General features: G+C 35.3%; 1 protein-coding gene across 1 annotated transcript in view; it reads right to left on the reverse strand.

Annotated features, from left to right (window-relative positions):
- CSMD1 (CUB and Sushi multiple domains 1) overlaps positions 1 to 14,724 on the reverse strand; it is a 3,127,153-nt gene that overhangs the window by 683,011 nt on the left and 2,429,418 nt on the right. The window contains 2 exon segments of the mRNA XM_053711946.1: positions 3,718 to 3,905; positions 5,623 to 5,761. Of these exon segments, the coding sequence (XP_053567921.1) occupies positions 3,718 to 3,905; positions 5,623 to 5,761 (327 nt within the window).

Raw genomic sequence — 14,724 nt, forward strand, 5'->3', positions numbered from 1 at the left:
TCCAAGGCTGAAACCAAATCCATGGAGGAGTACATCCAAGAGAACCTAGCTAAAGGTTTCATTTGCCCTTCCTCCTCTCCTGCTGGGGCAGGCTTCTTTTTTGTCAGTAAAAAGGATGGTGGGCTCAGACCCTGCATCGACTACAGGGCCTTGAACTACATAACCATCAAGAATCGCTATCCCATACCATTGATCACCGAACTGTATGACTCACTCAAGGATGCTCGCTTTTTCACCAAATTGGACTTATGTGGGGCATACAATCTGATTTGCATATTTCCAGGCCACGAATGGAAGACTGCCTTCAACACAAGATCTGGGCATTACGAATACCTTGTAATGACCTTTGTGCTGTGTAACGCCCCGCAGTCTTCCAGGCATTTGTCAACAATGTCTTCCATGACCTCATCAACCATGAAATCCTTGTTTTCTCTTCCACTTTAGAGGAGCATCATAGACACATGAGACAGGTGCTTCTATGTCTCACAGACAATTCTTTAGTAGCCAAGCTAGAATAGTGTGAGTTTGATCAAATTCAAATCCAATTCCTTGGTTACGTCATCTCGAAGGAGGGTTTTGCCATGGATCCTGCTCACCGCAGTTCTAGAATGGCCTCAACCTACTTCTTTGAAGGATTTACAGAGGTTCTTGGGATTCTCCAATTATTACCGCAAATTTATAAATAACTTTTCTCAAACAGTCGCTCCTCTCACTGAGTCTGAAGACTCGCCAGAAACACAGGCCATCAAGCTCCATTTGGAGCTTGATAGATAGGCCCCATAGAATGGCTTCTTGCACAAAAATTAACATTTTCATATGTGATGAGTTTATACACTTTATATTTGGCTTTCAAACATATGAACTCCTGATTAAGAGCAAGTAGATGGTATACTTCATAATTTAAAATGATAAATGCAACAGATTGCAACACGTTTCTCAGCTTAAACCTAGCTGTTTCATCAGGCATCAAGGATGCCTGATGAAACAGTTAAGTTTAAGCTGAGAAACGCATTGCAATCTGTTGCATTTATCATTCTAAATCACTTTTGGATAATGTACATACTCAATGGTTTTTAATATTGTTTTAAAAAAAATTATGCTTAACAACATGGAAGCCTGAGCTTTATTGGACCTATCCCGGGCACACCTAGGCCACTACATCCTCTGGAGGATCAGTTTGCTGGGAAGCTGTTAAGGTCTCAGCCTGCGCCATTTAGCACATTTGGTGCTGCACCACTTGTGGGTATATTTTCACTACTTGATGATATCGGTGAATTCGTATGCAGTATTACACTAGGAGGCGCCTTCTTTTGTAATCTTCTTTCACAGATAATTTGGATTTGCTGTTTTTAAAGGAGAAGAGCTGCCGTGATTATAATCATCCATCCACTGGTACAATACAAAACATCAGCACAGAAGACTCCATCTGGGACTATGATCTTTTTTCCACAGGAACACACAGCATAGACTCAGATAAGACTATATTTTTTGTTGCACACGTATGGAATATTGTGCATATTGTCATATAAATTGATGTTCATTACCATATTTTATTATACACTTGTATTAAGTATGACTCTGTAGAATTCATTTTGGTAATTGAATGTTTATTAAGGGAATCATATGGTGATACTTACTCTATTCTTATTTTTGTCCTGTTGAGCGCCCCCTAGAGTTGGACACGATTGTGAAACCAACAACCTTTTCTACACTATAAAGTAACCTAACATTACTATTATATATATAGTATTTGCGATGCGGGAGGGTGGCGGTTTAAGGGTTAATAGGCACTTTATGGGTGTTAGTGTACTTTGTAACATTTTAGTTATGAGTTTTGTCAAACATTTTTGTTTCGCAAAATCCATAACTACTGGTCTCAGATCGTGGAATGGATTGTGTCGGTATAGGCTGTAACACAAGCATTTTAGCTGGACCGCACAACCTGTAATACGGCACTAGGGAAATCCCACACTCAAACATCATTTTTTGAGTGCGGAATGGATTGTTGCATTACAGGCTAAAATGCTTGTGGTATAGTTATACCGCCGTGACTTGTAATATGGGAGACCTGCCATTCCATGCTCCGCGCCTCCACAGCTCCACACCATACAGCAAAACTTGGAATCTTGCTGAGTATTTATTAAGCAAAATATATGACCACAAGTTCCATTAATACAACCTTAGGTGATTATATTGTCCAATGATCACAATGGGGTCTTTATTTTTTTTTTTTGCTTTTTTACTTTCAATATAACTATAATGAATTTCTTATATAACAACAACATGTAGCCAATTGTATTAGCTTCCTCTCATTTTGTCAGGTTTTGTTAAATTAGTCTCCTAACTGCTTCTTAGTTTTCATAATATAATTCATGATCATGCTGAGATTAAAAATCATTTCTGTATCCATTGTAACACCTGCTTCCTCTCCCAGAAATAAAATTGCCTTGCCTATTCTTTCACTGTTGTACACTTCAATGTAATCCTTTTATTAATAAAATGAAATACATATATAAATACATATAATCAATAAAGCATAGACATGAGACTCCTTAAACCCTGCCTGGTTCTATTATATGGTAGCTAGGTCCTTATACAACTGATCAACAAATTTAAATAATAAAAATAATGTTTTAAAGCTTACTATATTTAGAAAAACAAATATTCAGTATTTTTTATTCTTCTAAATATAATTTTTCAAATACCAAACAAGCTAGATTACAAGAGATGCACTATCTGATGTGCGCAATATATCATTTTTTGGGTGCATCAGAAATAGTGCATTTATTACAAATTGAAAGTAAACATGGTCATAAGAACGCAATCATTTTATGTTTGTTTGGATAACTCAAATGAAACCCTCACATAAAGGGTAGTGCGTTAAAAAAGTAACACTATATGCAACATTATTAAAAAATATTATAGATACTGTAAAGAATTATAAATAAGCCATAGAATATCTATAATAATTTTTAATAATTATTAATATTTTTAATATTTCAATAACATGCTTTAAAATTAGTAATTTGTAATGTGTGCTAACCCAACATCGCGTTAGATCTAAATTGTGAACCCTGTAGTGTGTTATACATATTTTCTATTCATAGATTCTTCACATAGAAAGAAAAAAAAAATATTAAATATATATTTCTATATACACTATATCTGATAATGTTAATGTAATATAGATTTCTATACCTAAATATCTATACACACTTTTTTCTGTGCTCTCCATTGAAGTCTATGGGGAGAATGCATTTACGTGGCTGGGATATGGCAAAGTCCTTTGGTTACCGCACTTTGGGTTTCACTCGCACACAAACATTTTAATTTCAACGTGTTAAACGTGCAAAAAGTTTACTTCTAGCAAAGTTTATGTGGGAGAAAAGAACTAAATAGCGCTCCACTTGTAATCTGACCCAAATATAGCCATGCACCGGTAGCATAACTGAGTTATTATTACAAGTAACAGTTTACTGAGAAATAAAAAAAAAACTCTTAGGTAATAACTGATTCATAAGCTATATCATTTTCATGAGTAAGCTTATAATACAACAGAACTATAAACCTTTTTATCTGCTAACTGTATAAACCAACTACTAATGCATAGCTATATTTTCACTTATCTTCAATGATGCACAGCTGCCTTCCTTCATTTATACACACACAGTTTATTTTTTATGTTTTCAAAAGAAATGATCTAACATGTCAAGGTACCTTTATATTCAATGGCGAAACCAGACATGCCCACTGAAGCATCACTGCGAAATGCCAGAAACAGACTGTTTCCACCACTCTCTATTCTTTCAGGTGCATGTGATCCTTGATAACTTCCAATTATTGGACTGTTGGAATCTTCTCCTTCATAAATGTGTAGAAAATCATAACTAGGCTCCATATTAAAGCTGAAATTTAGATATAATTAAATGTTTTACTTTAAATAATCATATAACCAAATCTTGTACTTCAACACTTGTATCTGTTTTATTTCATATGTGTTGGAAAAAAAAATACATATGGTTGACAAATCTATTTTATATAAGATATTTTAAATCCATTTATATAAAATATTCATCACTTCTAGTTTGGCATTAGCTTATACATGCAATGTAAAAGCATACATGATTTAATGGACAAAAAAGTATGAAATAAAAGAGACAAGCTTGTTATATGTATGTGTAGAGAGATATTTTCAATATCTGTAAACAAACTTACTTAGCATAATATGCTTTATTGTCTAGTGATCTGAATATTAAAGTCATACTCAGTTCTATCTGTCTATCTATCTGTCTAATCTATCTATCTATCTATCTATCTATCTATCTATCTATCTGTCTATCTGTCTGTCTATATATCTATATATCTATCTATCAATCAATCAATCTATCTTTAACTTCTGTTTATAGTAGCCCTATAGCAGCAAAATCGGTGTGTTTGAAATTGCAAATACAATTAATATATTGCTGACTAATTAATCATTGTATATCATGAAGCACAAACTGTTGCCATTTTTACAAATAAAAGATTGCCAGGACTGTTTGGTAAATTTTATACATTATATTTAGCAAAACATATAAGTGGATGTCTTATTCTCTATGTATACTACACATTGTAGTCAATAAATTAGATTTTTTTTTTTAAGTGCTATAAATATAAATGTTGTAAATAAACTTAAAGCAATTGTAAAGTTAAATTATTTAAAGCCCAGTATTTAAAAATACTATTAAAAACAAACAAAAGTCATTCAACTTTACAATTACGCTTCTTTTTTTAAATAGTTACCTTTTAGTTACGGTAAACTTACCACCAATCTTCCAACCACATCTCCTTCAGTATTTAGCTTCCTCCAATCGTTGTGTGCCTAACGAGTTGGATGCCAAAGGGGGCACACAATGATTGGAGGAAGCCAGATCCGTCATTGATCTGCTCAATACTGAAGAAGATGCTGGTGGAGGATCGTCGGTGTGTTTACTGTAACAAAAAGGTAAGTATTTTAAAAAAGAAGCGTAATTGTAAAGTTTAATGACATAAAGTGCCCATGTTTTTAAGAGTATTTTTAAATACTGGGCTTTAAATCATTCAACTTTACCATCAATTTAGGCAACTACTATATGCATATGCTTAAAGCTAATTAGCTTTACCTGTTAAATATTTTAACATTATAAATAGATCTGACTGTTCAATGTAAACACGTGCAATGGAAATCAATACTTTCCTAATAGTAAATAACAAGTAAAAATAAAATAATTAAGCTATATATATTATATTTCTTTTATAATATTTTCCACATTATTTAAAGCCATTCACATATAACAATTCTGCTGTAGATTTTTATACCCAAGTTCCTCTTCTTACTGCCATAGATACGTATGGGCATGTTAGGCATAGTTTTGTTACTAACATTAAATATTTGGCACCCATTATCGCTGGAAAGCTAAATAATGTGTTTGTTATTCTGCCATGCATCTGTACTGAGGATGTAGGTACTAGATACATGCTCTAGGGCTTTACTACAAAAATGTAATTAGGATTTCAATGAAGTGATAAATGATGCAGTTTTTTAGATTTGACATTTAAAAACCTGTTACTCTGTTTTGTTTAGTTTCTCTGTATAAGTGGTACCTTTTGAATATCAAGGCAATGACAAAGTCTGGATTTACTTTTATTCTCCAGTCACATTCCTTCCCAGGAGGGTATGGCTGAGGGTAGTTGGGTGATAAAATAACACCTGCTGGGCCTGTCAGATTTCCACCACACGCAGCTATCACAAAACAACAGGAAATAGAATCAATCAGATGTTAGACTGAACATATAACAAATTGTTTGGCAAGACAAATTGTACTTCTGAGACAGAATTAAAGGGCCACTAAACCCAAAATATTTCTTTCATGATTCAGATAGAGAATACAAATTTAAACAACATTACAATTTACTTCTATTATTTATTTTGCTTTATTTTTTAGATATCCTTAAATTGAATAAAAATCAATGCACATGGTGAGCCAATCACACAAGGCTTCTATGTGCAGCAACCAATCAGCAGCTACTGAGCATATCTAGATATGCTTTCCATCAAAGAATATCAAAAGAATAAAACAAATTAGATAATAGAAGTACATTAGAAAGATGTTTAAAATTGCATTCTCTTTCTAAATCATGAAAGAAAAAATGTGGGTCTCATGTCCCTTTAAGTACTCATTTAGTATTATACCAATAAAAGACAGTTGAAGCATATACCAGAATGTAAAGGGGTATGAAAGCCAAAATTTTTCTTGTATAACTCAGACATAGAATGCAAAAAAATAATTTAAAAACAATTCTCCAGTATTTTGAGCAAGTTATTCTCTAAAAGTCCGGGTAGTGAAGCAGTAAATTTTTAATTTAGAAAAGATTGATACAGTCTTTTGCTGATTCTAATGATTTAGTTAATATAATATACAATACCTTACAAAAGTCTCCATGGGTTGGGAGATTTGTCCACTGTTTCTCCCACAGATTCCTCCATAAATTATAAGGGTTACTATTGACTGTCATGACTTTGCCTCTGAAACTCACTGACTAAGCACAGCCTTCCCTGTTCCCCACCCATTTATGGCTCACTCAAATACAGAAAAAACACAGATGGGATACAGGAAAAAATCCCCCTTCACCTTAGTGTCCAAGAAATATATAGGGGAATATGGTATACTTTTACGGCAAGTAGGACAATAATATTACACAAGAATATGACGAAAGGTTTGTTCTGGATAACTAACAACCAAACAAATGTGGGGCAGATTATAAGTGGAGCGCAAATTAAATCCTCCGTTTGAGTGTTAATTGCGCTAGAAGTAAGATCTTTGCTCTTGAAGATTTACGTTCGTATTATGAGTTGAAAGTAAATTCTTTTTGCTCTCGTGCTAACCCAACAAGCACAAAAAGCTGAAGTTAGAATATTGCGTGTGCGTTCATGTATTTCCCCAAATAATTCAACGGAGAAAAAAGTGGAAAAAAACAAAAACCCACTCTTGTGCAAACCTGATTGCATATTCTCATTTGCTCTAAACCGATGGAAAATATGTATATTTTACTTTCCAATGTTCTGCACATAGAATAATATGTTCAATGTATTCATAAATACACATTTCTACATAAATATAAAGATATTTTGGCAAAATATATATCTATACCTATATATGCATGCTTATATATAGGTATAGATATATACAGATATATATATAGGAATAACATAATTTATGTAAGAACTTACTTGATAAATTCATTTCTTTCATATTAGCAAGAGTCCATGAGCTAGTGACGTATGGGATATAGATTCCTACCAGGAGGGGCAAAGTTTCCCAAACCTCAAAATGCCTATGAATACACCCCTCACCACACCCACAAATCAGTTTAACGAATAGCCAAGAAGTGGGGTGATAAGAAAAAAGTGTGAAAGCATAACAAATAAGGAATTGGAATAATTGTGCTTTATACAAAAAATCATAACCACCACAAAAAAGGGTGGGCCTCATGGACTCTTGCTAATATGAATGAAATGAATTTATCAGGTAAGTTCTTACATAAATTATGTTTTCTTTCATGTAATTAGCAAGAGTCCATGAGCTAGTGACGTATGGGATAATGAATACCCAAGATGTGGAACTTCCACGCAAGAGTCACCAGAGAGGCAGGGATACAATAAAGACAGCAAATTCGGCTGAAAAATAATCCACACCCCAAAACAAAGTTTAAATCATATAATGAAAAAAACTGAAATTATAAGCAGAAGAATCAAACTGAAACAGCTGCCTGAAGTACGTTTCTACCAAAGACTGCTTCAGAAGAAGAAAACACATCAAAATGATAGAATTTAGTAAAAGTATGCAAAGAAGACCAAGTTGCTGCTTTGCAAATCTGATCAACCGAAGCTTCATTCCTAAATGCCCAGGAAGTAGAGACTGACCTAGTCGAATGAGCTGTAATCCTTTGAGGCGGAGTTCTACCCGACTCAATATAAGCATGATGAATCAGAGACTTTAACCAAGATGCCAAAGAAATGGCAGAAGCCTTCTGACCTTTCCTAGAACCAGAAAAGATAACAAATAGACTAGAAGTCTTTCGGAAATCTTTAGTAGCTTTGACATAATATTTCAAAGCTCTAACTACATCCAAAGAATGCAACAATCTTTCCTTAGAGTTCTTAGCATTAGGACACAATGAAGGAACCACAATTTCTCTACTAATGTTGTTAGAATTCACAACCTTAGGTAAAAATTTAAATGAAGTTCGCAACACCGCCTTATCCTGATGAAAAATCAGAAAAGGAGACTCACAAGAAAGAGCAGATAATTCAGAAACTCTTCTTGCGGAAGAGATGGCCAAAAGAAACAAAACTTTCCAAGAAAGTAATTTAATATCCGGCGAATGCATAGGTTCAAACGGAGGAGCTTGAAGAGCCCCCAGAACAAAATTCAAACTCTAAGGAGGAAAAATTGACTTAATGACAGGTTTTATACGAACCAGAGCCTGAACAAAACAATGAATATCAGGAAGATTAGCAATCTTTCTGTGAAAAAGAACAGAAAGAGCAGAGATTTGTCCTTTCAAGGAACTTGCAGACAAACCTTTATCCAAACCATCCTGAAGAAACTGTAAAATTCTAGGAATTCTAAAAGAATGCCAAGAAAAATGCTGAGAAGAACACCAAGAAAAGTAAGCCTTCCAGACTCGATAATATATCTTCCTAGATATAGATTTACGAGCCTGTAACATTATATTAATTACGGAGTCAGAAACCTCTATGACTGAGAATCAAGCGTTCTATTTCCATACCTTCAAATTTAAGGATTTGAGATCCTGATGGAAAAAAGGACCTTGTGATAGAAGGTCTGGTCTTAACAGAAGAGTCCACGGTTGGCAAGTAGCCATCCGGACAAGATCCGCATACCAAAACCTGTGAGGCCATGCTGGAGCCACCAGCAGAACAAACAAATGCTCCTTTAGAATCTTGGAAATCACTCTTGGTAGAAGAACTAGAGGCGGAAAGATATAGGCAGGATGATACTTCCAAGGAAGTGTCAATGCATCCACTGCTTCCGCCTGAGGATCCCTGGATCTGGACAGATACCTGGGAAGCTTCTTGTTTAGATGAGAAGCCATCAGATCTATTTCTGGAAGTCCCCACATTTGGACAATCTGACGAAATACCTCTGGGTGAAGAGACCATTCGCCCGGATGTAATGTTTGGCGACTGAGATAATCCGCTTCCCAATCGTCTATACCTGGGATATGAGCCGCAGAAATTAGACAGGAGCTGGATTCCGCCCATACAAGTATTCGAGATACTTCTTTCATAGCCAGAGGACTGTGAGTCCCTCCTTGATGATTGACATATGCCACGGTTGTGACATTGTCCATCTGAAAACAAATGAACGACTCTCTCTTAAGAAGAGGCCACAACTGAAGAGCTCTGAAAATCGCACGGAGTTCCAAAATGTTGATTGGTAATCTCGCCTCCTGAGATTCCCAAACCCCTTGTGCTGTCAGAGACCCCCATACAGCTCCCCAACCTGTCAGACTTGCATCTGTTGAGATCACAGTCCAGGTTGGAAGAACAAAAGAAGCCCCTTGAACTAAACGATGGTGGTCTGTCCACCACGTCAGAGAGTGTCGTACAATCGGTTTTAAAGATATTAATTGTGATATCTTTGTATAATCCCTGCACCACTGGTTCAGCATAGAGAGCTGAAGAGGTCGCATGTGAAAATGAGCAAAGGGGATCGCATCCGATGCAGCAGTCATAAGACCTAGAATTTCCATGCATAAGGCTACCGAAGGGAATGATTGAGACTGAAGGTTTTGACAAGCTGAAACCAATTTCAGACGTCTCTTGTCCGTCAGTGACAAAGTCATGGACACTGAATCTATCTGGAAACCTAAAAAGGTCACCCTTGTCTGAGGAATCAACGAACTCTTTAGTAAATTGATCCTCCAACCACGTTCTCAAAGAAACGATACAAGTCGATTCATATGAGATTCTGCTAAATGTGAAGACTGATCAAGTGCCAAATAAGGAAATACCACAATACCCTGTTCTTTGATTACAGATAGAAGGGCACCGAGAACCTTTGTAAAAATCCTTGGAGCTGTTACTAGGCCAAACGGCAGAGCCACAAACTGGTAATGCTTGTCTAGAAAAGAGAATCTCAGAAACTGATAGTGATCTGGATGAATCGGAATATGCAGATATGCATCTTGTAAATCTATTGTTGACATATAATGCCCTTGCTGAACAAAAGGCAGAATAGTCCTTATAGTTACCATTTTGAATGTTGGTATCCTTACATAACGATTCAATATATTTAAATCCAGAACTGGTCTGAAGGAATTCTCCTTCTTTGGTACAATGAAGAGATTTGAATAAAACCCCAGCCCCTGTTCCAAAACTGGAACTGGCACAATTACTCCAGCCAACTCTAGATCTGAAACACATTTCAGAAATGCTTGAGCTTTCACTGGATTTATTGGGACACGGGAAAGAAAAAATCTCCTTGCAGGAGGCCTTATCTTGAAGCCTATTCTGTACCCTTGTGAAACAATATTCTGAATCCAAAGATTGTGAATCGAATTGATCCAAATTTCTTTGAAAAATCGTAATCTGCCCCCTACCAGCTGGGCTGGAATGAGGGCAGCACCTTCATGTGGACTTGGGAGCTGACTTTGGCTTTCTAAAAGGCTTGGATTTATTCCAGACTGGAGATGGTTTCCAAACTGATACTGCTCCTGTAGGGGAAGGATCAGGTTTTTGCTCCTTATTGTGACGAAAGGAACGAAAACGATTAGCAGACCTAAATTTACCTTTAGATTTTTTATCCTGTGGTAAAAAAGTTCCTTTCCCCCCAGTAACAGTTGAAATAATAGAATCCAACTGTGAACCAAACAATTTATTACCCTGGAAAGAAAGGGAAAGCAAAGTTGACTTAGAAGCCATATCAGCATTCCAAGTTTTAAGCCATAAAGCTCTTCTAGCTAAAATAGCTAAAGACATATACCTGACATTAACCCTAATGATATCAAAGATGGCATCACAAATAAAGTTATTAGCATGTTGAAGGAGATTAACAATGCTATGAGTATTATGATCTGTTATTTGTTGTGCTAAAGCTTCCAACCAGAAAGTTGAGGCTGCAACAACATCCGACAAAGATATAGCAGGTCTAAGAAGATTACCTGAACATAAGTAAGCTTTTCTTAGAAAGGATTCAATTTTCCTATCTAAAGGATCCTTAAAGGAAGTACTATCTGCCGTAGGAATAGTAGTACGTTTAGCAAGAGTAGAGATAGCCCCATCAACCTTAGGGATTTTGTCCCAAAACTCTAATCTGTCAGATGGCACAGGATATAATTGCTTAAACCGTTTAGAAGGAGTAAATGAATTACCCAAATTATTCCATTCCCTGGAAATTACTTCAGAAATAGCATCAGGGACGGGAAAAACCTCTAACTACAGGGGGTTTAAAAACCGTATTCAAACGTTTAGATTTAGTATCAAGAGGACCAGATTCCTCTATTTCTAATGCAATTAAGACTTCTTTAAGTAAAGAACGAATAAATTACATTTTAAATAAATATGAAGATTTATCAGTATCAACCTCTGAAACAGAATCCTCTGAACCAGAAAAATCAGTATCAGAAACAGAATCAGAATGATGATGTTCATTTAAAAACTCATCTGAAAAATGAGAAGTTTTAAAAGATCTTTTACGTTTACTGGAAGGAGGAATAACAGACATAGCCTTCTTAATAGATTTAGAAACAAAATCTCTTATGTTAACAGGAACACCCTGAATATTAGATGTTGATAGAACAGCAACAGGTAATGGAACATTACTAAAGGAAATATTATCTGCATTAACAAGTTTGTCATGACATTCATTACAAACAACAGCCGGAGAAACAGTTACCACAAGTTTACAACAAATACACTTAACTTTGGTAGATCCAGCATCAGGCAGCGATTTTTCAGAAGTATCTTCTGATTCAGGGTCAATCTGAGACATCTTGCAATATGTAAATAGAAAAAACAACATATAAAGCAAAATTGATCAAATTCCTTAAATGACAGTTTCAGGAATGGGAAAAAATGCCAAAGAACAAGCTTCTAGCAACCAGAAGCAAATAAGCAATGAGACTTAAATAATGTGGAGACGATAATGACACCCATATTTTTTGGCGCCAAAAAAGACGCCCACATTATTTGGCACCTAAATGCTTTAAGCGCCAAAAATGAAGCCACATCTGGTGATGCCGACATTTTTGGCGCAAAAAACGTCAAAAAAATGACGCAACTTCCGGCGACAAGTATGACGCCGGAAATGACAAAGAAAATTTTTGCGCCAAAAAATTCAGCGCCAAAAATGACGCAATAAAAAGAAGCATTTTCAGCCCCCGCGAGCCTAACAGCCCACAGGAAAAAAGTCAAATTTTAAGGTAAGAAAAATAGATTATTCATATGCATTATCCCAAATAATGAAACTGACTGTCTGAAATAAGGAATATTGAACATCCTGAATCAAGGCAAATAAATGTTTAAACACATATATTTAGAACTTTATATAAAAGTGCCCAACCATAGCTTAGAGTGTCACAAAAATAAGACTTACTTACCCCAGGACACTCATCTACGTGTAGTAGAAAGCCAAACCAGTACTGAAACGAGAATCAGTAGAGGTAATGGTATATATAAGAGTATATCGTCGATCTGAAAAGGGAGGTAAGAGATGAATCTCTACGACCGATAACAGAGAACCTATGAAATAGACCCCGTAGAAGGAGATCATTGAATTCAAATAGGCAATACTCTTCTCACATCCCTCTGACATTCACTGCATGCTGAGAGGAAAACCGGGCTCCAACCTGCTGCGAAGAGCATATCAACAACGAATCTAGCACAAACTTACTTCACCACCTCCATAGGAGGCAAAGTTTGTAAAACTGAATTATGGGTGTGGTGAGGGGTGTATTTATAGTCATTTTGAGCTTTGGGAAACTTTGCCCCTCCTGGTAGGAATGTATATCCCATACGTCACTAGCTCATGGACTCTTGCTAATTACATGAAAGAAATCTATTTTTAAAAACGTAGAACATAGTCTGCTATCTGCAAAACATTGAAATGTGAAATATTTACAGTAAAAACATATTCAAAACCTTCATTAAATAGGAATATTGCATAAATATGTTTTTACATGTTTTCATCTACTTAAAGGGGCTTTAATGCACTTCTATATATGTCTATATCTGTATACATATGTATTTATGTGTTAATATGTGTATATATATCTGTAAATAAACATATAAATACATATGTACACGTATATAATATACTGTGTATATATATATATATATATATATATATATATATGTATATATTTACATACATATTCACCTTTAAACATGTATATGTATGTATGTCTATGTTAAAGCCCTTTGGCTGTTTTGTTTTTTCTAACACCTGTTTCCTCATATCTTTGAGCCTTTATAATTTTTGTGTGCAATATTTTTTTTGAATAATATTTATTAGATAATGTTATTATGAGTGTAACTACACTTTATGTATTTTTTATGTGTTTTGTAACACTTTTATCTTTCACGAACCAGTTACCATAGCTCCGAAGTCGCAGTTATCATCCCAGCGTAAATCACAATTGTGATCAAGTGATCGTGTTTACTTTTAACTCGTAATACTGGCAGTAAGCCTGATGAGTGCAAACCCTCACTTTAAACCCATTATCACTCAGGCGCAGACTTTTGTGCTCCACTCATAATCTAGCCACAAATAAATGAATAAATAAACACATATATACATACATGCACACATATATTATTGGCCCCATGTACTAAGAGGCGGGCGAACAGCTTCTCAACTTGCAAAGCTGTCCGCCTACCTTTACAAGATATATGCAGCAGATTTGTTTGCCCACTGGCCCGTATGTATCATTACACACTCATCTCAGCAAGCTCTCTGTGATTTTCCCTCGACACCTCAGAGGTGACGTAGGGTGTAAGAAGCAGTGGTCTTATGATATGCATATGCGAACCTGCCCAGCAAGGGCTCTCCAAAATTAACATTAATACACTCTAGCCTTAAAAATACTATCTATATATAATTTTTAAAACCAATAAATGCTTACAAATGATGGGTTTAAACGCAATAGATAGTGTCCTAGCTCCATAAAGGTATAATCAAAGGAATCATTAAAAGTAAATGGGGTATATGCTATGTGTTCCATATCAGTTTTTTTAGGGGACTATGGGATAATAGTTTTAACAGAAAAATGTATATATTTGAACCATTTTGATTAAGGATTGATGTTTTATATATAAATATGTATGTTTATTTGTTTAAGCCTTGGAGTAGCTACAGTCATCCCCTGGGATATTTTGATGAGCCTGATTTTTGTTTTAATCTTGGGGGAAAAAAAGGAAGCAACACCATTTTCAACAGGTATAATTCTGAAACCTAGATTGTTTTTGGTTGTTAGGGTTGTTTTTGACACTAGTTTAGGCCATCTTAAAGGTACAGGAAACTAATTACAAGATGGTTCATGCAGTCTTGCAAACTTTTTCATAGTGGGTCAGAAAATGTTTTGAATGAATTAATATCTTATTTGCTGCTATTGATTTTCAATTGCCAAACTTCAACTATAACTTGTATTATTTGGAGGAGTAAATCAGGGATTTTTACT

This window comes from Bombina bombina, chromosome 4 (genome assembly GCF_027579735.1).
Source record: "Bombina bombina isolate aBomBom1 chromosome 4, aBomBom1.pri, whole genome shotgun sequence".
NCBI classification, from domain to species: Eukaryota; Metazoa; Chordata; class Amphibia; order Anura; family Bombinatoridae; genus Bombina; species Bombina bombina.